At 42.3% G+C, this 22855-nt stretch overlaps 1 protein-coding gene across 2 annotated transcripts in view; it reads right to left on the reverse strand.

Annotated features, from left to right (window-relative positions):
- Window positions 1-10867: 10867 nt before the first annotated feature.
- Window positions 10868-22855, reverse strand: part of Tubgcp5 (tubulin gamma complex associated protein 5) — a 44845-nt gene continuing 32857 nt past the window's right edge. For both annotated transcript variants that reach the window (XM_038313782.1, XM_038313781.1), the window contains exons 16-23: window positions 22187-22369; window positions 19092-19176; window positions 18887-19007; window positions 18412-18590; window positions 17253-17378; window positions 16696-16784; window positions 12297-12397; window positions 10868-11467 (exon numbers count right to left, since the gene is read on the reverse strand). In XM_038313782.1, the coding sequence (XP_038169710.1) occupies window positions 11421-11467; window positions 12297-12397; window positions 16696-16784; window positions 17253-17378; window positions 18412-18590; window positions 18887-19007; window positions 19092-19176; window positions 22187-22369 (931 nt within the window). In that variant the 3' untranslated portion in view covers window positions 10868-11420. The remainder of the gene's footprint in view (window positions 11468-12296; window positions 12398-16695; window positions 16785-17252; window positions 17379-18411; window positions 18591-18886; window positions 19008-19091; window positions 19177-22186; window positions 22370-22855) is intronic.

A 22855-nucleotide genomic window follows, 5' to 3' on the forward strand; every position in this document is an offset into this window, starting at 1 on the left:
GGAAAATTCTTTACTTCTCCATGCCTTCTTTGTCTATATCATATTCTTCCTTGAATGTATGTATATATGAATGATGTTTAAGTTTTTCATGATGAGAAATAGGGTTTGCTATTGGATCCTTTTCCTGCAGTAATCTTTGAAGTTTCCAGGAAGAAGATGGGGCCCCACAGCAACTCTACCTAGTTGAGATGACATCATGATTCATACAGCACTACTATAAGACTGCTTCTTTGGGAGGGGGTACCAGCTGCTTAAATGGTGCACCTTCTCATGACATTCTGGCCAGAACTCCATATAAGAACTTTGAAAAAAAAACCTTATCTATCGACTGCTCGAAAATTGTTTGCAACTATATTGGACAGTAATTTTGAAACTTGAACCATCACTTTAATTTTGCAGGATCCCATTAAGAGAACATCACCCCCATGACAGCAGGAGGAAATTCTAGAAGATGATGCCTCCAACCCAAAAAAGTTTGTTCATAGGGTTGGGAACACTGTTTAGGGGTTGTTAATTATTACTTGTATTAGATAGAGGGTTGAGGTGAAAACTATGTTTGTTAAAAACAGGGGGATAGTAATAGTAGGTAATAGAGTGAATACTTGTGAGCTATTATACATGGATAATTTACATTGGTATAGCTTTTGTATATTGATACAAGTTCAAATTGTATTTGTTACTTTTTAAAGGAATCTATTGGAAATTAGATTAAAGCCTACTGTAGTAACAGCCTCATCAAGAGCTTCACTGAGTATGCATCCTAAGATTTTGGGTAAACTTAGTTTATTTAGTAAAAGACATGTTTTTTGTTTTTGTTTTCCAAGACAAGGTTTGTCTAACAGCCCTAGCTGTCCTGGAACCTGCTCTATAAACCAGGTTGACTCCAAACTCAGAGAGATCTGCCTGCCTCTGCCTCAGGAGTGCTGGGATCAAAGGTGTGCAATATCACACTTGGCTAGTAGATGACATTTTAAAGCAAGAAGTCATTCAGGCTGAAGCATGAATATCATAGGCCATCTTTACTCAGAATTATTTTGACAGCAAGAAGCAAAAGGAAACAGAATAGAAAGATTTGGAAAACCCACAGCTTTGCCCAAGCAGCAGCAAAGAATAAGACATCTAAATGAGTATATGCCATGTGTGGGTGCCCAGAGAGATCAGAAATATCAGCTCACCTGATCTGGAGTTATATGTGGTAATGAGATATCTTTTGTGGGTGCAGGGACCCAAACTTGGGTCCTCTAGAGAGTTCCAAGTGTATTTAGCTATTGTGCCTCCAGCTTGCTATTTCAACATTCTCTGAGGCTGTTTCTCCTACCACAGTGTTAGGAACGTTCAAAGGCAGAATTGTTTCAGGCAATTCCAGGGTGCTTGTCCATCAATATCCAGTCACAGGACCATTCTGGGATTTTAACCCAGTAGTAAACTTGTACAAAGAAAAGCTTAAGGTCTGACCTCCTTACTCAGAAATTTCTATCAAATATTCAAAGATATAAAAATCTTCAAGAAAGTATCAACAAGTTGATTCCAAGAGCATAGACATCATAGTCTGGTTGGGTTTATCCTAGGGCCAAAAGGCTTTTCAACATACAAAAAAACAATCAATATACCATAGAACAATGTTGCAGGAGGCCACTAGTTAGATCCCAGCTGCTCAGTCCCGAAATAACCACACAGAAACTGTATTATTTGCAATAATGTTTGGCCAGTAGCTTAAATGTATTTCTGCCTAACTCATATCTTAAATTAACCCATCTCCATTAATCCATGTGTCGCCACGAGGCTGTGGCTTACTAAGTAAAGTTTTGGCATTTGTCTCCAGTGGGGCTACATGGCTTCTCTCTGACTCTGCCTTCTTTCTCACAGCATTCAGTTTAGTTTTCCCTGCCTACTTCTATTCTGCTCTGTGCAGGTCAAACACAGTTTCTTTATTCATTAGCCAATAAAAGCAACATATATACAGAAGGACTTCCCACATCAGAAAAAGGGAGGAAAAAGGCAAACAACAACCTTGTAGTCATCAATAGAGGCAGAAAAATTTAACACTCAAGAAGGGGAGAAGGGGAGGGAGGAGGAGAACTTGAGGGAACAGGATAGTCAAGATAAAGGAAGGACAGAGATGAGAGCAAGGAAAGAGATATCTTGATTGAGGGAGCCATTATGGGGCTAGCAAGAAACCTGGCTCTAGAGAAATTCACAGGAATCCACAAAGATGACCCCAGCTAAGACCCTAAGCAACAGAGGAGGGGGCCCAAACTGACCTTGCCCTGTAGTCAGATTGATGAATTGTCACCATAGAATCTTCATCTACCAACTGATGGAAACGAAGGCAGAGACCTGCATCAGAGCACTTGTCTGAGCTCCCAAAGTGGGAGGAATAAGGCTATGAGCAAAGAGGTCAAGACCATGATGGGTTCACCCACCTGGGCTAATGGGAATTCACCAACTCTAGTTGGACAAGGAAGGAATAAGCATAGGACCAATTAGTCCCTTTGAATGGTGATAGTTGCATGGCTGGGGCAGACTGGGGGGCCACTGGCAGTGGCACCAAGATTTATTCCTACTGCTTGTATAGGATTTTTGGGAACCCACTATCTTTGGATGGATACCTTGCTTTGCCTAGATATTAGTAGGGAAGGCCTTGGACCTTCCCCAAAGCAATGTGCCTTACCCTCCCTGAGAAGTGGATAGGAGTGGGGTGGGAGGGTATGTGGAGGAAATGGGAAGAGGGGAGGAAGAGGAAACTGGGATTGCTATGTATAATGAAAAATATAGTTTTTAATTAAAAAATTTATGGTTCTTTTATGATAAAAATACTCAACAATATAGGAATTATAAGAGAGCTTTCTCAAATAAGAGGTGTTGCGGGAGCTCCTTCCGCTCCTTCAGCCAATAGCTGCTGAGATACCAGCCCATTGGGGCATGATCTCTCTTTAAAAAGGCAGCCACTACCCTCCACTCGCTCTCTAGCTTCCAGCTCTGCTTCCAGCTCCTAGACTCCTTTCCTGATCACACAGAGGGCTGTTGTCTGGGATGGTGATCTGTAAGTTTTCCCCCCTTAAATAACTATTCTATTAATCATAATTCCAAACTGGTGTGGGATCATTTGTGACTTACACCTTCAAAGAGGTATATATATTAAAAACAAAGCAGCACCCAGAACTAACATTATAATGTTGGAAGGCTGAAAACTTTCCCCTTAGACCAAATGCAGGGACATTTTCTTAGTTATGGCTTATTACAGCTTCTACCTAGAACAATTGGTAGAGAAAATGAAGTGTGTAGGTATGTGCATGTATACAGATGTACATGTCAACTTTGGGGATTGCTCCTAGGAAGCCAACTACTTTTTAAAATAGAATTTTATTATTCTATATTTGTATGAATGTTTTGTCTGCATGCCTGTGAAACACTGTGCCTGGTGCTTGTGGAATCCATAAGGTTGACCCCCTTGGAATTGGAGCTACAATGAGTTGTGAGCTGACATGTGGGTGCTGAGAATCTAGCCCAGGTACTCCGGGAGAGCAGTCAGTGCTAACTGCTGAGTCATCCTTCCAGCCCCCAACAATATATTATTATTATGATGATGATGATGATGATGATGATGATGATGATGCATACCACCACATGAGTGGGGAGGTCAAGGGACAGCTCTGTGGTATCAGTTCTTTCCTACCTTCACATGGGTTCTGGAAACCAAGCTTAGGTTATCAGTCTCAAGAGACAAACACTTCACTTACTGAAACATCTTGTGGGCCTTATCACAGTTTTTTGAGACAGACTGTCTTACTGGAACCCCAATCTGTAGAATAGGATACACTGGCTGTCCAGAGAGCCCCAGTACTGGAATCATAAGTGTGGTGGCCTACAAGTGACTCGGTTTCCACCTGGAGTCTACTCTGACTTAAGTCATTTGGGTTTGAGCTTGCTTGTTTCAGTCTCCTTGAGAGCTGTGAGAAAGTTCTCATTAAGCCCACAAGAGAACACATTATCTATTAAGGCACAGGCTGGTAAATGCCAGCTGAAGGCACATCCAGATAGAAAAAGAAACTACTTGCTGCTGGCAGAACTCACATGGTAGATAGTGAGCTCACTTGTACTTTCTCCCTAGGACAGTGCAGGAAGGTGGTTAACTGATTGTACTGCTTTGTTCTTCCTTCTGCCTTTAATCTGTGGTAAAGAATTGTCTGTATTCTGTCAATCATGTTTTAAATAAATGCTGACTGGCCAGGCAGGAAGTATAGGCGGGTCAACCAGACAGGAAGTAGAGGCAGGGCGATGAGAACAGGAGCATGCTGGGAAGGAGGAAGCACATTCCTCCAAAGTCCAGCCCAGACCACCGAAGAAGCAACATGTGACCTGCCCTGCTGTGAAAGGTACTGAGCTATGTGGCTAGCATAGATAAGAACAATGTGTTAATATAAGCTAGAAGAGCTAATAAGAAGCATGAGCTAATGGGCCAATCAGTTTATAACCTAATATAGACCTCTCTGTGTGATTTCTTTGGACCCTGCCAGCTCCTTAAGAGGTCCTGCCATGAAACACTTAAATGGTTTTGATGAAAAGCTGACCGCATGCTTTTCAGTTTTCAGCCGTAGCAGGTAAAATGCTGCACCGTTTTAAAATGCTGCCTTTCTGGGCTGTCCTGCCAGGGCAAACTCTGACTCTTTCAGGCAGGCATCCGACTACAGACCATTTGTCTGTGAGCAGAATGCTGCAGCTTGCTTGCTGGTAGGGACCTCAAAATGCCATAGAGTTGTGGCGATAAACATGGCTACAGCCGGTACCACCGCCATGAGGCTGGAATTGCAGAAAGCTAAGGAATGGGCTGGATATAGCTGTCAAAGCCACGGCTTTAATCCTACCCATATTGCTTGGTAAATTAAAGACTCACGTGGTCACAAAAAGAGAGATATACAGTAAAAGAACGATTCAAAGTCGAAGAAAACATCTAAATAGTTTACAGTGTGTCAAAATATATGCAGGATAAAGGTTAAAGGTTTTAAAAAATAAAGGTTTTAAGAATAAAGGTGTGGTGGTACACACCTTTAATCCCAACACTTGGGAGGCAGAGGTAGATTGACCTCTGAGACTTCAAGGAGCAGAGGTAGACTGACCTGTGAGACTTCAAGGTGTGGTAGCACATACCTCTAATCCCAGCACTTGGGTGGCAGAGACAGAGAGATCTCTGTGAGTTTAAGGACAGCCTGGTCTACAGAGTTATTCTAGAACAAAGATATACAGAGAACCTGTCTAGAAAAGCCAAAAGTTAAAAGTAAAAATAAAATAGAGACTTTCTCCCTCATGTTCTTGCTCCTTCTGCTCCTCATCAGGACCTTGGGAGCTCAGTCCAGTGCTCCAATGTGGGGCTCAGTCACCTTCCCCATCTGTCGCCAGCTGGAGGTTCCCTCACGGTCCTGACTTTCTTTCTCATGTTCTCCCTCCTTCTGCTCCTCATCAGGACCTTGGGAGCTCAGTCTGGTGCTCCAATGTGGGGCTCTGTCATTTTCTTCATCTATCGTCAGGTGGAGGTTCTATGGTGATATGCAAGAAATTCATCAGTATGGTTATAGGAACTGGCCTTTTCAGGCTCCCTCTCCTCAGCTGCCCAAGGAACTAACTGGGGGCATCTCCCTGGAAACCTGGGAACCCCTCTAGGGTCAAGTCTCTTGACAACCCTCAGGTAGCTCCTTAAATTAAGATATATGCTTCCCTGCTCCCATATCCACCCTTCCTATATCCCGAGCATCCCATTCCTCCGAGCTCCCCCCATTCTCCCATTCACAATTTTCTCTCCCCATCTTCCCTTGGCCCAGTCTCGCCCAACCCTCAAGTTCCCAATTTTGCCTGGCGATCGTGTCTACTTCCAATATCCAGGAGGATTACTATATCTTTTTTTGGGAGTTCACCTTCTTATTATCTTCTCAAGGATCCCAAATTTATAGGCTCAATGTCCTTTAATTATGGGTAGAAACCGATTATGAGTGAGTACATCCCATGTTCATCTTTTTGGGTCTGGGTTACCTCACTCAGAATAGTGTTTTCTATTTCCATCCATTTGCCTGCAAAATTCAAGATGTCATTGTTTTTTACCGCTGAGTAGTATTCTAGCATGTATATATTCCACAGTTTCTTCATCCATTCTTCCACTGAAGGGCATCTAGGTTGTTTCCAGGATCTGGCTATTACAAATAATGCTGCTATGAACATAGATGAGCATATGCTTTTGTTGTATGATTGGGCATCTCTTGGGTAGATTCCCAATAGTGGAATTGCTGGGTCCTGGGGTAGGTTGATCCCGAATTTCCTGAGAAACCGCCACACTGCTTTCCAAAGTGGTTGCACAAGTGTGCATTCCCACCAGCAATGGATGAGTGTACCCCTGACCCCACAACCTCTCCACCAAAGGTTATTATTGGTGTTTTGGATTTTAGCCAATCTGACAGGTGTAAGATGATATCTCAAAGTTGTTTTGATTTGCATTTTCCTGATAGCTAGGGAGGTTGAGCATGACCTTAAGTGTCTTTTGGCCATTCGAACTTCTTCTGTTGAGAATTCTCTGTTCAGTTCAGCGCCCCAATTTATAATTGGGTTAATTGGCATTTTACCGTCTAGTCTCTTGAGTTCCTTATATATTTTAGAGATCAGACCTTTGTCAGTTGCAGGGTTGGTGAAGATCTTTTCCCAGTCAGTAGGCTGCCTTTGTGTCTTTGTGACAATGTCCTTTGCTTTACAGAAGCTGCTCAACTTCAGGAGGTCATGAGGGAGAAAGTCAGGAATGTGAGGGGTGCGTTCACTCATGGAGACGGCGGGACAGAACTAAAGGGAGATCACCAACTCCAGTTGGAATGGGACTGATGGATCATGCGACCAAACCCGTCACTCTGAATGTGGCCAACAGCGGGGGCTGACTGAGAAGCAAAGGACATTGGCGCTGGGCTCTGATTCTTCTGCATGGACGGGCTCTGTGGGAGCCTTCTCAGCTTGGTCGATCACCTTCCTGGACCTGGGGGGAGTTGGGAGGACCTTGGACTTAGCATAGAGTGGGGAACCCTGATGGCTCCTTGGCCTTGAGAGGGAGGGAGGGGAGGTATGGGTGGAGGGAAGGGGAGGGAAGGGGGAGAAGGAAGGGCGGGAAGGGGGAGGAGGAGCGGAGGGAGGGGGAGGAGGAGGGAAGGAGACGGAAATTTTTAAATATAAAAAAAAATAAACCATGAGAAATAAAATAAAATAAAATAAAATAGAGATTAAAAGACACATAAAGATGGAAAATACACAGAGAATCTTGATACTGTATGATATTATGCTCTTTGAATTGTTTGAATGCTGAGGAAGGAGCAACAGCTGCTAAAAGATATTTGCTTATACATGCTGCTGAATTAATCCAAGATAGGTATTTTGAAAATACCTTGACTTCAAAATTAAAGTCAGAAGATATGTTACTTTGGAGAAGAGACTTTGCTTTTGTTTTCACAGGAAATGAGAGGCTGTGGATTCATTCTGAGTTAAGAAAACTCAGGATTGATCAAGGAAGACCACCTGAGAAATCTCTGGTAGGAACAGATAGCCCAATATCAGAGTTCACATTCAAAACAGATTCAAGACTGCTGCCTGAGGTGATCAAGACTCACTGGATACTCCAGTCAGGACTTGATGATAATTCTAAATTTTCTTTAGGTCCCCATAAGATTATCAGCACCCCCAATCAGCTGAAAGTAGCTTGGAATACTATGCCTACATTCCCAAAAAATGGACTATGGATATTTTCCTTTGGGATAAAAAAAGAGGGGGAAGTGGTATGGGAGAATTGTCTGTATTCTGTCAATCATGTTTTAAATAAACGCTGATTGGCCAGGCAGGAAGTATAGGCGGGTCAACCAGACAGGAAGTAGAGGCAGGGCGATGGGAACAGGAACATGCTGGGAAGGAGGAAGCACATTCCTCCAAAGTCCAGCCCAGACCACAGAAGAAAACAACATGTGACCTGCCCCGCTGTGAAAGGTACTGAGCCATGTGACTAGCATAGATAAGAACAATGTGTTAATATAAGCTACAAGAGCTAATAAGAAGCATGAGCTAATGAGCCAATCAGTTTATAACCTAATATAGACCTCGCTGTGTGATTTCTTTGGGGCTTGCTGGCTGTGGGGTACCAGGTGGGATAGAAACCCCTACAAGCCGGCCCTCATGTTACAAATCTGAATTAAAGTTCTGAAATAAACTCTGGGCTGCCTGGCACTGACCAACAGCCCTCCTGAATCTTTCCTGTGTCTGTTTCTTCCATCTGCCATTTCCTCAATCCTCGTGCCCCCTCCAGGTAACCAGGTTGACTCGTCAGTGGGCTCCAACATGTCTTATGACTTTTTATTTTAGTAATATTATTTTATATAATAATAATCTTTTTAATGTGGGTGCTGGAGATTAATGCTTGCGGACTGAGCCACATGCAGCACATAAAACTGTATTTGCTGATTACATGATCTCACACGCAGAAAAGCAGAGGAAACATGTACACATGGAAGAAAATTAGTGCTGATAAACAAGACCAGAAAGTTGCAGGATATGACTGATATAGACAAATCACTTGTGCTTATATATTAACAATTAAGAAAACAATTCAGCATTATTATAGAGAATACCCTGGGATAAAGTGCTGAAAGCAAGTGTTGAAAAGTGGTTTACACCTAACTACAGAGCAAGGACCTCACGTTTATGGGTCCAAAGATAAGACTTACTACTGTGAAGAAGCCAGCACACTCTACGTTGGTCTGTAGACTCAGTGTGTAGATTTCTGGGGTCTTTTTGGCAGCTAGAAAAGCTGATCCCAATATTCATAAAGAAAGGTAAAAGGTCTAGAGTAGACAAAATAATTTAGGTGAAAGATGAATAAAATTACATGACTCAAAAATAGATGTAAAAACACCCTACAAGCCTCCACTATACTACCCCAAATGTGCTTGATTTGTCTGATCTTGGAAATTAAGAACAGAATATAAAAGGGAATAGAGTTAAGTGCATAGGAAAAAACTCATATCCATAGATTAGTGAATTTAAAAAATTCAACGAAGAAGTCTTATTCTGTGATATCTTGGCTATTTACATGAAAAGAATGAATTAAAAACCCTATTTCTTACATGTATTATAAGAACTATAATTTCACTTGTTGCTTTGATAGTTTTTTGAGGAGGGTTTCTCTGTGTATCCCAGGCTGTCCTAGAATTCACTCTGTAGACCAGGCCGGCCTCAGACTCAGAGATCTGTCTGCTTCTGCCTCCCAAGTGCTAGGATTAAAGGCACGCACCACCACTAAACTGAAACAATGAATTCAGTCAATTCAACGTCTGCTGCCCCAGAGCTTCTGGGTCCCATCTGATCAAGACTCAAAGATACCAGGCTCCATGACCTGGGTAACAGGAGCAGCGCCGACAGCCAGTCCCGAAAGTCCCCTGCTTTGCTGCAGTGCTCTGGTACTTAGTCTCATAGGGACTTATATTTTGCCTTTCTGTGCATCTCCTGATCTCAGCAGACACAGGCCCACCTGGCTAGTTGTCCTATTGGACAGTCCATCAGCTGCTCCTCATTTGGTCATCAGTCTAACAGATTTTACTTCCTGTCAGTCACAGAATTATCCTGACTCACCTGAGTCTCTTTATAAGATCTTGGATTCAGTACTCTATAAAACCTGACACCTACAGTGCTTGTTATTGTTAATCTTACTTGCACTGTGACTGAGTATACTTTATGTGACTTCTATTCCTCTCTCTCCCTTTCTCTGTGTAGCTTTGGAGCCTGTCCTGGAACTTGCTCCTTGTAGACCAAGCTGGCCTCGAACTCACAGAGATCTGCCTGCCTCTGCCTATCAAGTGCCGGGATTAAAGGCATGTGCCACCACCACCCAGCGTAACTTCTATTTCTAAAGAGTAAGTCTGCTGTCTTGTTTTATGTCAGTTTGACACAAGCTAGAATCATGTCAGAAGGATCCTCAGTTGAGAAAATGCCTCTATAAGATCCATCTGTAGGCAAGACTGCAGGGCATTTCTTTAGTGATTGATGGGGGAGGATCTGGTCCATACTGGGTGGGGCTACCCCTGGTTTGGTGGTCCTGGGCTCTATAAGAAAGCAGAGGGAACAAGCCATGATAAACAAGCCAAGCCAGTGAGCCACTCTCTTCAACGGCCTCAGCATCAGCTCCTGCCCTGACTTCTTCCAATGATGAACAGATGTGGCAGTGCAAGGCGAATAAGTCCTTTCCTCCCTAATTTGCTTTTGGTCATGGTGTTTCTCACAGCAACAGCAACCATAACTAAAACAGTGTGTGTACACGTTTGTAATTTTAGCACTTAGGAAACTGAGGCAGAAGGATTCTAGGTTTGAGACAAACCTTGGTTGAAAACCAAAACCCCAAACCAAGAAACACCCTTCCTTTCCCCCCACAAAAACCCAAACCAAATACATACACACAAAAACAAAGCTGGTGGTACACACCTTTAGTCCCAACATCTCAGAATTTGAGGTTAACCTGGTCTACAGAGTGAGCTACAGAACAGTGAGTTCCTGGAACAAAGAAACCCTGCCTCAGAAAACCAACTAAATAAAAAAGCCAACCAAAAAAAAAAAAAAAAAAAAAAAAAACCCAACCCAACCGAAACAAACGTCACATCTATTTCATGCACAAAATCTACACACTACCTTGATGAATGTGTTATATAAACTTAGGAAGGCTGATCAGTTATGGGTGGATGAGGACTGTCAGTTTGACCTAGCTGGCTAGAGTTCAGTTCTATGTCCTTACTGAATTTATCTGTCTACATTATTCATCTGTCCCAATACAGTGTCTACTGAGCAACACATGAAAAATGTGGAAAACTGAATGTAGACATAATTTTATTTGACACAGTATATACATGGTTAGATATTATATACATTGGTATATGACAGATGGCCATAGTAAAATTAGGATTGTACACTGATATTAGTTGTTATTTTCCTTTGGGACCTTTCTGTGCACATAAAAGTTTAATACTTTAAGGATAGTCAAATCTAGGACACCTTTAGGGACAGATAAATGTAAAGCTTGCATGGCAATCTGCTGCCCTCTCATTGCCTCTGGGCACCCAGTATGCACATGGTGCACATATGTATAAGCAGGCAAATACTTTTATATATAAATTAAAAATAAAACAAATGAGTAGATAATCTACTTTTATATAATACATATATATATATAGTGCAATTAGATACAAAACCTTATATACATAATTCTACATACCTGCAAACAATCTCTAGAGAAAATCCCTATAATTCATTTGTCTAGATAGGATAGTAAATAAAAATAAAAAGATTTTTATTTCTCAGCTGCAAATGGTGAAAATGTACATGGACAATGATGAAGTCTAAGGTACTTGTTACGTTAGAGATATTTAACTTTGCTCCATGCCGGCCATGAGGGACAGTGCTAGAGATTCCACTGTAGAAAGAAAAAAAAAAAAGTTAAAAGTTAATTCTAAATTTGTTTAAGTGTTTAATTAAGGCAGTGAATTCAAAACTTAAAGTGTTCAAAGATCTATTATTGTTTTAATTAAACCATCATTTGTTTTAAATGTTGACTCATTTCACTGAAGCAGCACAACTCCCAGGAAAGCTCTTAATGCAGTGTCGTATGCTAATCTATGGGTGAACAAGGACAAATGCATGAATGTTTCCGCCTCAGCAGGCAGATCACAGCTCACATCTGGCTGTGTTTAGTAGTGTACTGCAGTCAGAGCATGCACAAATGGAGAAGAGATTCAAAGTATATACGGTCTTTACTAAAAAAAGGGGAGAGCGTGGATGCAGACACCACTTAGACTGTCTCCACAGCCTAAAGCCTCCTCAACCATTCTCCTCAGAAATCACTCAGCTCCCTCACACCCTAGATTCTGAACTGTAAAATCCACATGTCTTTGCAAGAAGAAAGTCTTGTAAGTTCTGAAATTGATAAGGGTCTGTATCTTACAGTGGCTTTACATGACAGTCAGGAGTGAGAAACTGACTCTCCAAGTTCTACATTTCCATGTTAGGAACCCACGGGAATAAAAGGCATACAAACGAGCAGGACCTTCAGGTTAGTGCCAGCCATCTGGTACTTACCCACCTTATCACAGTTCTATAACACCAATTCAAACCATGGCTTAGTACTTTCCAGTTTTGAAATGGGAGAAATGCAAACTCTCCATAGGATTACCAACAGTTACCGAAACACAGATTTAGTTACAATAAGATTACGACTTGGTGACAACATAGGACGGTGTACTCACAATGGGGAAAGGATCCTCTACAGACAGCCTTATTTAAAATGGTTACGAGGAACATGTGGCAGTTTTTAAAATCAGATTCCATTTTCTCTATAGACTCCATCCTAAGGAAGAAAGGAAATTTTGATTTATATTAAATTCAGAGAAACTAGTAATAGACAGGCTGTATTATCAATGAAGTAATTTCTATAACCCTAAACCTAAATTATGAAATATGCAACATCATAGTCTATATTAGTCTGCATTAGTTTTCACAGACAAGGTCTCATTATGTTGGCTAGGACTGACAGGAACTTAAAATCTTAATGCCTTAGCTCCCAGGCTTCTGGAACTCCATCCTGCCTTTCTTTAAGATGAAAAGTCCTTAGGGGCTGTCACTTGCCTCATGTCTGACGCCCTGGGTGCTCTCCTGAGCCACATGAAACTGGGTGTGGTGCACTCTAGTCCCAAGCTCTCGAGAGGCAGAGGCAGGCTGGAGAGGGCTCAGCAGTTAAGAGCAGTAGTAGCTGCTCTTACAGAGGACCCAGGCTCTTCTCAGCACCCACATGTAATTGCAGGACTCTCTTCTGCCCTCACAGGCATAGCATAGAGACGGTGCTCAGACGTGCATATAGGCCAGACCCCCGTACACATAAAGTAAAACAAATAAACCTTCCAAAGTTCAAGATCACCCTCAGTTACACAGCAAATCTGAAGCTAGCCTTGGCTATATCAGACATTGCCTCAAAAAAGAAATCCCAAGGAAAGATTCAGTTAAGATATAAAATCAACCATTTTCTGGTTAGCACTTAATTCTGGAGCCATGACTGAAGATATTCCCTTTTCCTTTATTTAGTTCTGAATAAGTATTTTTATAAACAAATATTATTTATAAAGTAAAGCATACACTAAGGATATAAAACTCTTAAAATCTGAAATAATTAAAGAGACCTTTAGAAAATGAAGTACGTAGCACACAAGATGTTCCATTTTAACTATTTTCAGTGTGAAACACGGGCAGTAATTTTGCTTAGTGTTACACAACTATCATCATATTTCAGGAGTGTTTTGTCTATGTGCTGTGTGGGTACATGGGCATAAGTGTTCACGTGATGTGGGAGTCAAAGGTTAACCACTGGTGTTATTCTTCAGCACTGTCTGGTTTGGTTGTTTTTTTTTTTTTTGCTTTTCCCCCCAGGACAGAGTTCCATTGTGTAGCCCTGGCCATCCTGGAACTGTCTCTGTAGACCAGGCTGGCTTCGAATTTGGAGATTTGCCTACCTGTCTCTGCCCCCTGAGTGCTGGGATTAAGAAAATGAGCCACCTAGTCTTTTTTTTAAAAAAAAAAAAAAAACAAAAAAACTGAGTATTTCCTACCTGCATATGACGTGTTTTGATTAGCCCTGCATCCACCTCCAACCTCCAGCTTTCCTGTTCTCCCAGCCCTTTCCTTTCCTAAACTTTATGTACTCATTTTTAAACCACTTTAGTGGTATGTACATGCCACCTTGGTTTTTGAGATGAGGTCTCTCCCTGAACTGACAGCCAGCATGCCCTAGGATCTGTCTCTACCTTCCATCACTAGGATTACAAGTGCATACAAGCACACTTTCCATTCTTATGGGGATTCTGGGGGCTGAACTCAGGTTCTTATACTTGCACACAGTATATATTCAATGAATGAGCTTGCAGGCCTTCTTAGGAAACAGTTTCCAATACCCAGGGTCACATTAGACCACGTTCATGGAAATATGTTCCCCTGACAGTTTAGCTTTTACTCTCATGTCATCAGTAGATATAACTTTGTCTTTTTAAATAGGGAAATAAGCAATATACATAGGAAAATACTTCATTCATAATATGCTCATATTGTACAGGGGTTTCCTCTAAGCTGACACATTTCCTGGAATCAGCACCCTCCCAAAGCAGGAAGGGAGATGCTAGGAGACTCATAATAGGTCACATGTCTGGCAGAGTGGAAACTAGGAAGCTTTCTGCTGTCCCCTTCCACGTTACATTAGGTAAATAACTGCTGGGGAAGGAGGCTTCCCAGAGGAGGTGAGCGGAGGTTCTGTTAAGCTGCCTGGGGCCCTGCAAGAGCTCCAGGGAAGCTCTGATGAAGCACTACCCATGTCCTGGTGGGCTCTTCTAAGTAACCTTCATCCAGATCCCTGTTAATATCCCAGCGTGTACTCACTGTTCACCAAGTTGGAGTTGGATGCATCCATTACTTTGGTCTGTCATGGGTTCCCTTTCTGGGGTGAGCAGGTGTGTGTGTGTGTGTGTGTGTGTGTGTGTGTGTGTGTCCCATACAAGAACTCATCAACTATCTTTGTCACTTACCAAGAGCCAACAAGTTTTTCTCAGCCTTACCACAGTATTTACTTAGAAGCAAATTTGATACATTAAAAAAATTTTTTTTCAATATGCATTGGTGTTTCGCCTGCCTGTATATCAGTGTGAGGGTGTCAGGTATCTGTCCCGGTACTGGGAATTGAACTTGGGTCCTTTGGAAGAACAGTCAGTGACCCCCCAACTATTGAGCCATGTCATGTCTGCAGCCCCACACTAAAACATGCAAACATCCAGCAACACTGGTGTGCAGAATCTCTATGTTACCCAGGCTAACCTTCACTCATGATCTTTCAGCCTCCACTTTCCAAGCAGGCCAAGACTTATGTCCCCACACCAGCTCTGAGGTGCTGAAGTCCTCCCTTACTGCTACTTTTGGCTGTCATTTGTCATAGAAATTTAGGAAAGCATAAGGAGTAGCCATTCTCTCACCTGCTTCAGGGTTACAGAGAAAAGGAGTTTTGCATACTGTGAGAGGACAGCACCAAGTGAGGAAGGCATTGCCAAGAATGGAACTCAGGGCATGGGCCACCATGGACAAGTGCTTCACAAGCAAGCTACATTCCCAGCCCCTGATTTTCTTCTTGGGTGTACTACTACTGAACATGTCTGTGAGTAATGTGTGTGTGTGTGTGTGTGTGTGTGTTTGTGTGTGCCATAGCATGCATGATGATATCAGGACACAACTTTAGGCAACACGCTTTGTCTCTCCCTTGAGGGTTGGATTCAGGCTGTCAGGCTTATGTGGCAAATCCCTTTACCTGCTGAGTCATCTCACCGGCTTGCGACTGATACTTTCACATATTTGTGTAAATATACTCCTCAGATAGGCCCAGGCACACAAACAAAACCTCCAGTCTATCAGACATGAACTTTTATTTCAGCAAAGTGAAATACCATTGCATATAATTCATAAATGAGACAGAGGCTAAGCACTGAAATTTATATTCAAATTAACATATGAAGATATCCGGGCTAGTAGTATAGCTCAGTGGTAAACCACTCACACAGCACACGAAGGTTCCGAGTTCAACTCCTAGCATAGAAACAGGACAAACTGAAGATGTTCCTGTGGTGTAGGAGGTCCTTTCTATCTATGTGTTGCTTTCATTGGTTAATTAATAAAGAAACTTCTTGGCCTGACAGGGCTGAACATAAGTAGGCAGGGTAGACAGAACTGAATTCTAGGATGAAGAAAGCAGGGTCAGAGATTGCCACCATGGAGCCAGTCACCAGGTCAGACATGTTCAATCTTTCCCGGTAAGCCAAGACCTCATGGTGACATACAGATTATCAGAAATTGCTTGAATGAAGATGTGAGAGTTAGCCAATAAGAGGCTAGAGTTTATGGGCCAAGCAGTAATTTAATTAATACAATTTCTGTGTGGTTATTTTGGGGGCTAACCTAGCCGGACTGCGGGACACAGCCCACTTCAGCCTACAACATTCCTGCCAGACTGGAAGAAAGACTCCTGGCCTCTTCCTGTATACTGACTTTAAGCCATTTGCCTTTCTATATTACACAGGTGAAAACACTCTATAAACACACACTGCCTTTTAGAGCCTACAGACATGGAGGTCTGGACAGCACCCAGCACGATGCCCACAACTCACTTTAAAATGTCTCAGTGAGTGTGAGGGGTTGGAGCACGACCCAGAACTGATCAACCTCAGAAACTACCGTGGTTAGTCACAAAGGCTTTACACTTCTCCATACATTTGGAGCATCTATATAAAATCAAGTCTCTGAGACTGTTCCCTCATTTTAATTAAAAGACTTCATTAAAAAAAAAAAAAAACTCTTGCCTCTTATAAGAAATCTAACTTTATGCTATCTAGTTTAACTAAATAAATTCTATTATTGGTTGCACATAGGATTCAATTTCAGGCCTTATGCATGGTAGGCAAGCCAATAAACTATACTTCCATTCTTCAAATTAAAAACTTGAATTCTTAGTTACAATGGTATGTGAACCATTACCAGGACTGGGTGTGGAAAGACTCTTCAAACGAAGCCTGTCAGAAGGGCGCTAACACGGTCCAATATGGTCGTCACATAGCACACACTTACCGCCAAGCTCCTAGGCCCGCCTGCCAGCCTTCTGCGAACATGAGCGCCAAGTTCAGCACTTTCATGATGGCTTCTTTCACGAAGCTGACCTGAAAATCAATGTTTGAGACACAATATGGGCCTGGTGACTACGTTTGGACAATGACACCGATATTTTCTCCTAACTTACATCACAGAAAAAGCACATCACTATGACTGTCTTTTATGTATAGGAAGGTACATGGGACATCAACCTGCATTCCAAGACGGCACACAAGCTTTCACTCCTGAAAGCCATTTATATTCATCAGAGGCCATGAGACACAAGTCCCAGTGGTTGTAAAACTATCAGTTCTACATACTCATAATGTATTGGTGCACGCCCACTGCCTAACTGCAGACTGAAGTTTTCAGTTCTGTACAGCTACGTTTTCTTTAATGTAACTGCTGGTAGTGGGCACACATCTGTAACCCATCCAACCTGTCCTTTCCCAAGAGATGACTGCACAAGGCAGCAGTTTTAGAATTCAAAATCCCACAGCAGGAAGACACAGCCCTTTCACCCCACTGGTACACACCTTTTCTCTCAGCAGACACCGATCATGGATGGTTGACAAATACCTGTAGTGAATTTTAATCAACTGATCTAAATCCTTGGCTTCCTCAACTTGATGCTGAAACTCCAGCCCTGTACTGTGGAGAATCTTGAAAGAGAAAGACAAGAAGCTTAATTAGCACTTACCCATTTATCCGTTTGTCCTTGGCTAGCAAGCCCCAGGATTCTCTTGTCTCTGCCTCCTTCCTTAGGTGTGTGATACCTGGAGTGGTGTTTTTTTTTGTTTTTTGTTTTTTTTTTTTTGCTTTTTTGAGACAGGGTTTCTCTGTACAGTCCTGGGACTCACTCTGTAGACCAGGCTAGCCTGAAACACAGAGATCTGCTTGCCTTTGCATCCCAATTGGTGGGGTTAAAGGTGTGCGCCATCACTGCCAAGCCACAGCATTTTTTATGTAGGTACTGGGGATTCAAGCTCAATCATCAATGCTTTTTTAGCAAGTACTCTACCAGCTGAGCTACCTGCCCTTCCTGTCAGCCTCTTCTCTCTCAGTGCAGGAGGAAATGAGGAGACAGTTAAAGTCAGGTGATGAGACAGGGCAGAGCAAACAGAGTCTGACGGACAGGATAGGACCGCTGCCTGCAGGAGCTTGCGGCAGCTGTGGGGCTGACTGATGATCAAGCCCGTCAGCATTCTAGCAGAGTGTGAAGGGAGTCATGAGTTCCCATATCTGAGCAGCTATGCACAGCTCATGCCTTTTGGGGGAGGGAGAGTCAAGATTTTTAGGAATATGGCTTGTAATAGGCCAAACATGCTGCCCATGGATGGTGCCGCCAACCAGGAATGCATGGACAGCACAAAGTGGAGTTCATGTGTTAAGTAAAACTAAACAGGACATAAAGCTGTGGGTAGGGAAGTAGATCTGGGAGTAGTTCAAGGGAGGGACTGAGATACATATGACCAAATACATTGTATGAAATTCTCAAACAACAAAAATATTTATTGAAAAATATATTACCATTCACTGCCATGCTATTTTATGATGAAATTATGTCTAGCTTTCACTTTTTTCAATCTCTACGTGTTCTATGGCTCTTCTGTAGTTGTAAAGACACGATCAGTGTTTTCTTTGAACTACTGCCTACATGGGACAAAAGAACCGAGGAGACGGACAGACACCAACCCTGGTCATGATGTAGTTGTGCAGGCTATTCACAAAGTGCATGAGCTTCACACGTAAAAGAAACATGCGATGGATCTGCTGCCTCAGTGACTCTTTCGGTGCTCCAAACTGGGAGAGTGTATCTTGTTCACGTAGAGAGCTTTCTTTTGCTTGAGATCTTTCAGCAGCATTAGCCAGTTCTATAAAACATTGAAAGGAGAAAATGGGCAGAAAAAGAATTAAGGGAAAGCCGCCATACAAACCCTTACATGAAGAGATGAGCGGTGCAGATCAGCAGGGCGGGAACCTAAAGGGCACATCTGTGCCTTGGGAAGATAAAATACCAAATTTCATTCCTGTAGTAGGGTTGGTAAAACTGCTGCCATACTCCTGTGCCAGGCTGGTATTTGTTCACATATAGAAAAGATGAAAACCTATACAAAATTTTCCAGAACCAAAATCAAATTAGAGTTAGTTTATTGAAATCAAATCTTACCACCGAACAGTAGAACATCCAGGCTGTATTTTGCCCATTTTATTTGCAATAGTAGAAGGAAGACCTGATTATAAATTTTTTGACATTCCACACTTATAACAATGTCCACAGGCCATGGGACCTAAAAAAACAAAAATAAAATTTTACATGCACAACTTAGTTTCAATAAAAAACCAATTTTTATAAAAAAATAATTAGTGCTTACCTTGTAGCTCAGGGTAAGACCATCTAAGATATGAACAGGTAGTTTCTTCTTAGTTGTATCAACATTTTCAAATGATATAGATAAACTAAATGAAGAAGTTTCAGATTTAGTTTGTGATAATAAAACTCATATAAAGTTCATATAAAATGTTCTAACACTTTTCGTGGATTCAGGGGCAGGGAGCATCCCTCGGGAGTACAACAAGTGGGTACTGTGACTGAGGTCCTGACAATAATAGTTCCACACAACAACCAATCCCCCTAGAACTTCCATTCAATATAAATATGCAGACGAACTTACATTTTCCAGCATCACAGAACTAGAGTTTGGTTTTAGAAATGAATGGCAGTTGTTTTTGGTCCCCCTTATCTCTGCGCCCACTTTTTGAGACAGTGTCTCCTTGTAAAGCTCAAGTTTGCCTCAAGTGTATGGCAATCCTCCTACCTCAGTCTCTGGAACATTAGAATTACAAATATGAGCTACTTTACTTCAACTAGCAATTTTGTTTTCAGAGACAAGATCCTGGTATGTATCCAACCTGGAATGCAAAGACCTCCCTGCCTCAGCCTCCCAAATGTTTGTGCTACCCTGTCTGGTTTCCAAGACAGTCTCTGACTGAATTGTATGCTGCCCTGAGATCCCCATGACTCCCAACCTTTGTCATGCAAGATTATAGGTATGTGTGCACCAACATCCAATTAGTTTTAAAATAATGGGTTTTGTTATAAAAAAAGATACTTGACAATGTTAGCCACTTAATTAAAATTAAAAACAGCTTGGGGATAGACTGGAAGCTTAATTCTCATCAAAGTCAGGCTAAAAAGACTGAGCCTTAAGTGCTGAACACTGCTCCTTGGTAAGCCTCCATGAGCCATGCACCATGGGGTCTGCATTTGCTCAGGTACTAGCACTGTTCTAACTGCGCACCTGGACAGGTGTGAACACTGCTGTGCACTGCTCTATCTATGCGCCTGACAGGTGTGAACACTGCTGTGCACTGCTCTATCTGTGCACCTGCATGGGTTTGAACACTGCTTTCCCAAGAGAGAAATATCCACGTGCCAGTCAAGAAGGTGTTCTTTCCTCATGTGAGTTCCAGGTCCTGTAGCGATCCATTTCGCTACTGTTACTGAGATACTAGCAGATGATAACCCAGATACAGGTCATGGAAGATTTAAAATAGGAAAGCCAGGGAAGAGGCAAGGGCAGTATGTGAATGACAGCCAACGTATTCCACAGCACAGGAACTTGAGGAAACTGCTGTAGTTTTCAGCGGTTTGCTCCATCAACATTCACTTAACTGCTTACTATGCAGATGATGGAATCTGAGGTCAACAGAGTTACTTGCATGGCACAGAAAACAAAAGGGTTAGCTAGTGAGTAAACAGACTAACTGCTAGGCCATGAGAGGGAGAGCACACCACAGAAGAAGGCCTAGAAGTGAGGAACAGCAGCACACATTTGCACACACGTGCAGTGTGAGATGCAGTGCAAGGCTGAACATGGTTTAAGCGTGTAAGACAGGAGGCTGGGAAGATGAAGTCAGACAGTACAAAGCTTTTTCCATCTGCTATGAGGCCTCTGTGAGTAATGGCTACCATTCTGAGGGTCAAGTCCCTTGTGGTGGAGGCCTGCCAGAGAGGCTATGGATGTCTTCAAGGAGGGAGGATTGGTGAAGATTGGCAATAGGAATGTAGAGGATGCCACACAGAAAGAACACAGAGGCCACCATCCCTAACAAGTCGGCAGGCAGCTCTCCACCCACTCACCCTCTCACTGAGCAGTCCATATCAGCTGCCATTTTTTTTAAAGATTTATTTATTTATTAAGTATACAGTGCTCTGCCTGTATCTGTCCCTGCAGAGGGCACCAGATCTCATTACAGATGGTTGAGATGGTTGTGAGCCACCATGTGGTTGACGGGAATTGAACTCAGGACCTTTCTAAGTGCAGCCTCTGAACCATCTTTCCAGCCCCCTCAGCTGCCAATTTAACTCACCCCTCCCCTTCTTCCATTTTTGGGGAGTGGGAGGGGCATATATGTACCATGTGTGCAATGAATGTGTCTGTGTATATAGGTCAAAGGCTAATCACTTTTTACTCCAGTGAGGCAAGGCTCTCACTGACCCTGACCTTGATAGCCAGCTTGCCTTAAAGATTCTCTCCCTACCACCTGAAACCTCCCAAGTGCTGGGATTATAGCTGGAACATCATGCCTATACGACCATTTTGTGGGTGCTCCTCATGCTTGTGCAGCAAGTCCTGTACCCACTGAACCACCCCCTTAGCCTCTTCTGTTTTGTTTGGAGATAAAAGCTGGCCTCAAATTCCCAGGCTCAAATGAACTCGTCTCAGACCTCAAGAACCTGGTACCACAGGAATTCCCAGCTTCTTCTTCTTCTTCTTCTTCTTCTTCTTCTTCTTCTTCTTCTTCTTCTTCTTCTTCTTCTTCTTCTCCTTCTCCTTTTCTTCTCCTCCTCCCCCTCCCCCCCCCTCTCCTTCTTCTTCTTTTTTTTTTTTTTTTTTTTTTTTTTTTTTTTTTTAAGACAGGGTTCCTCTGGGCAGCCCTGGTTATTCTGAAACTAGCTCTGTAGACCAGGCTGGCCTTGAACTCAGAGTTCTGCCTGCCTTTGCCTTCCAAGTGCTGGAATTAAAGGCTTGTGCCATCTCTGCTTGGCTCAGCTTTGAGTTTCTAATCTGCAAAGTAATCTGTAGGGTTAATGTGAAGATAAAATACACGTAGTGAAGTCTTCCATATATGTGTGGCTTAATCTTTAGAAAGTGAGAGCGAATTTGGGAGAGTCTGGAAAGCTAGGAGGTGGGCTCAGCGGGAACAAGCAGTTCACTGACATGTCTTAAGGAGTATGTTATCCTTGGTGCTGTTTCCTATCCTCCCCACTATGGTATTATTATATTCCTTTGTTCAGGACAAAAATCGCTCTGCCATGAAACACACAAGTCTTTCAATCTGTGAGCTGAAATAAACTACCCTGGACTTGCTTCTGTAAGGTATTTTGGTCACTGGTAATTGAGCTGATTTTTTGGCAAATGGTTCACTTTTTACTTCTTAAAGTGAGAGGTGCCCCCATAGTTACCGTAAACTATCTTCAGGATAACGCTGTCCTACTGCTTCTTGGAGCTGGACATTCAGAAGAGACACATTCTGCCAGGTTTCCTTTTCTCTAATTTTATCGAAAATTGAAGTATAGAAATCATACATGGTATCTCCACCTTCCATCAAGAAAAAATTCCTCATGGCCTGTAAATACTCCACCAACCTTGAAAAGAAAGACACGGAAGAGCACACACATATGTCTGTACTGTAGAGTTCTACAGCAATGTAAGGGTCATGCCTGACAGTCATTTGTCAGACATGGAAGAGAACACACGTATGTCTGTACTGTAGCGTTCTACAGCAATGTAAGGGTCATGCCCAGACAGTCATTTATCAGACAGGTGTGCCTAAAAATGTCACCAAAATTAGACATAGTCATTCCTCTAAAAAACTTTTGGCAAATCATGAAAATTGAAACAAATAATTAAAATTCCATAACCCAAAGTATTTACTTAGTTACTATTTGGAATATTTCATTTCAGCTTTTGCTGAGCATTAGGGAAAAATATAGATCCTACCATATTAAACGCCCTGCTTACTAAGCTCTGTATTTAACCTAATATGCTGGTTAGTTTTCATCAATGTGACACAGCATCGTCCTGGAATAGGAAACCTTAATTAGGAAAACCCTTTCATCAACTTGGCCTCA

Source organism: Arvicola amphibius, chromosome 12 (assembly GCF_903992535.2).
Source record: "Arvicola amphibius chromosome 12, mArvAmp1.2, whole genome shotgun sequence".
Classification (NCBI taxonomy): Eukaryota; Metazoa; Chordata; class Mammalia; order Rodentia; family Cricetidae; genus Arvicola; species Arvicola amphibius.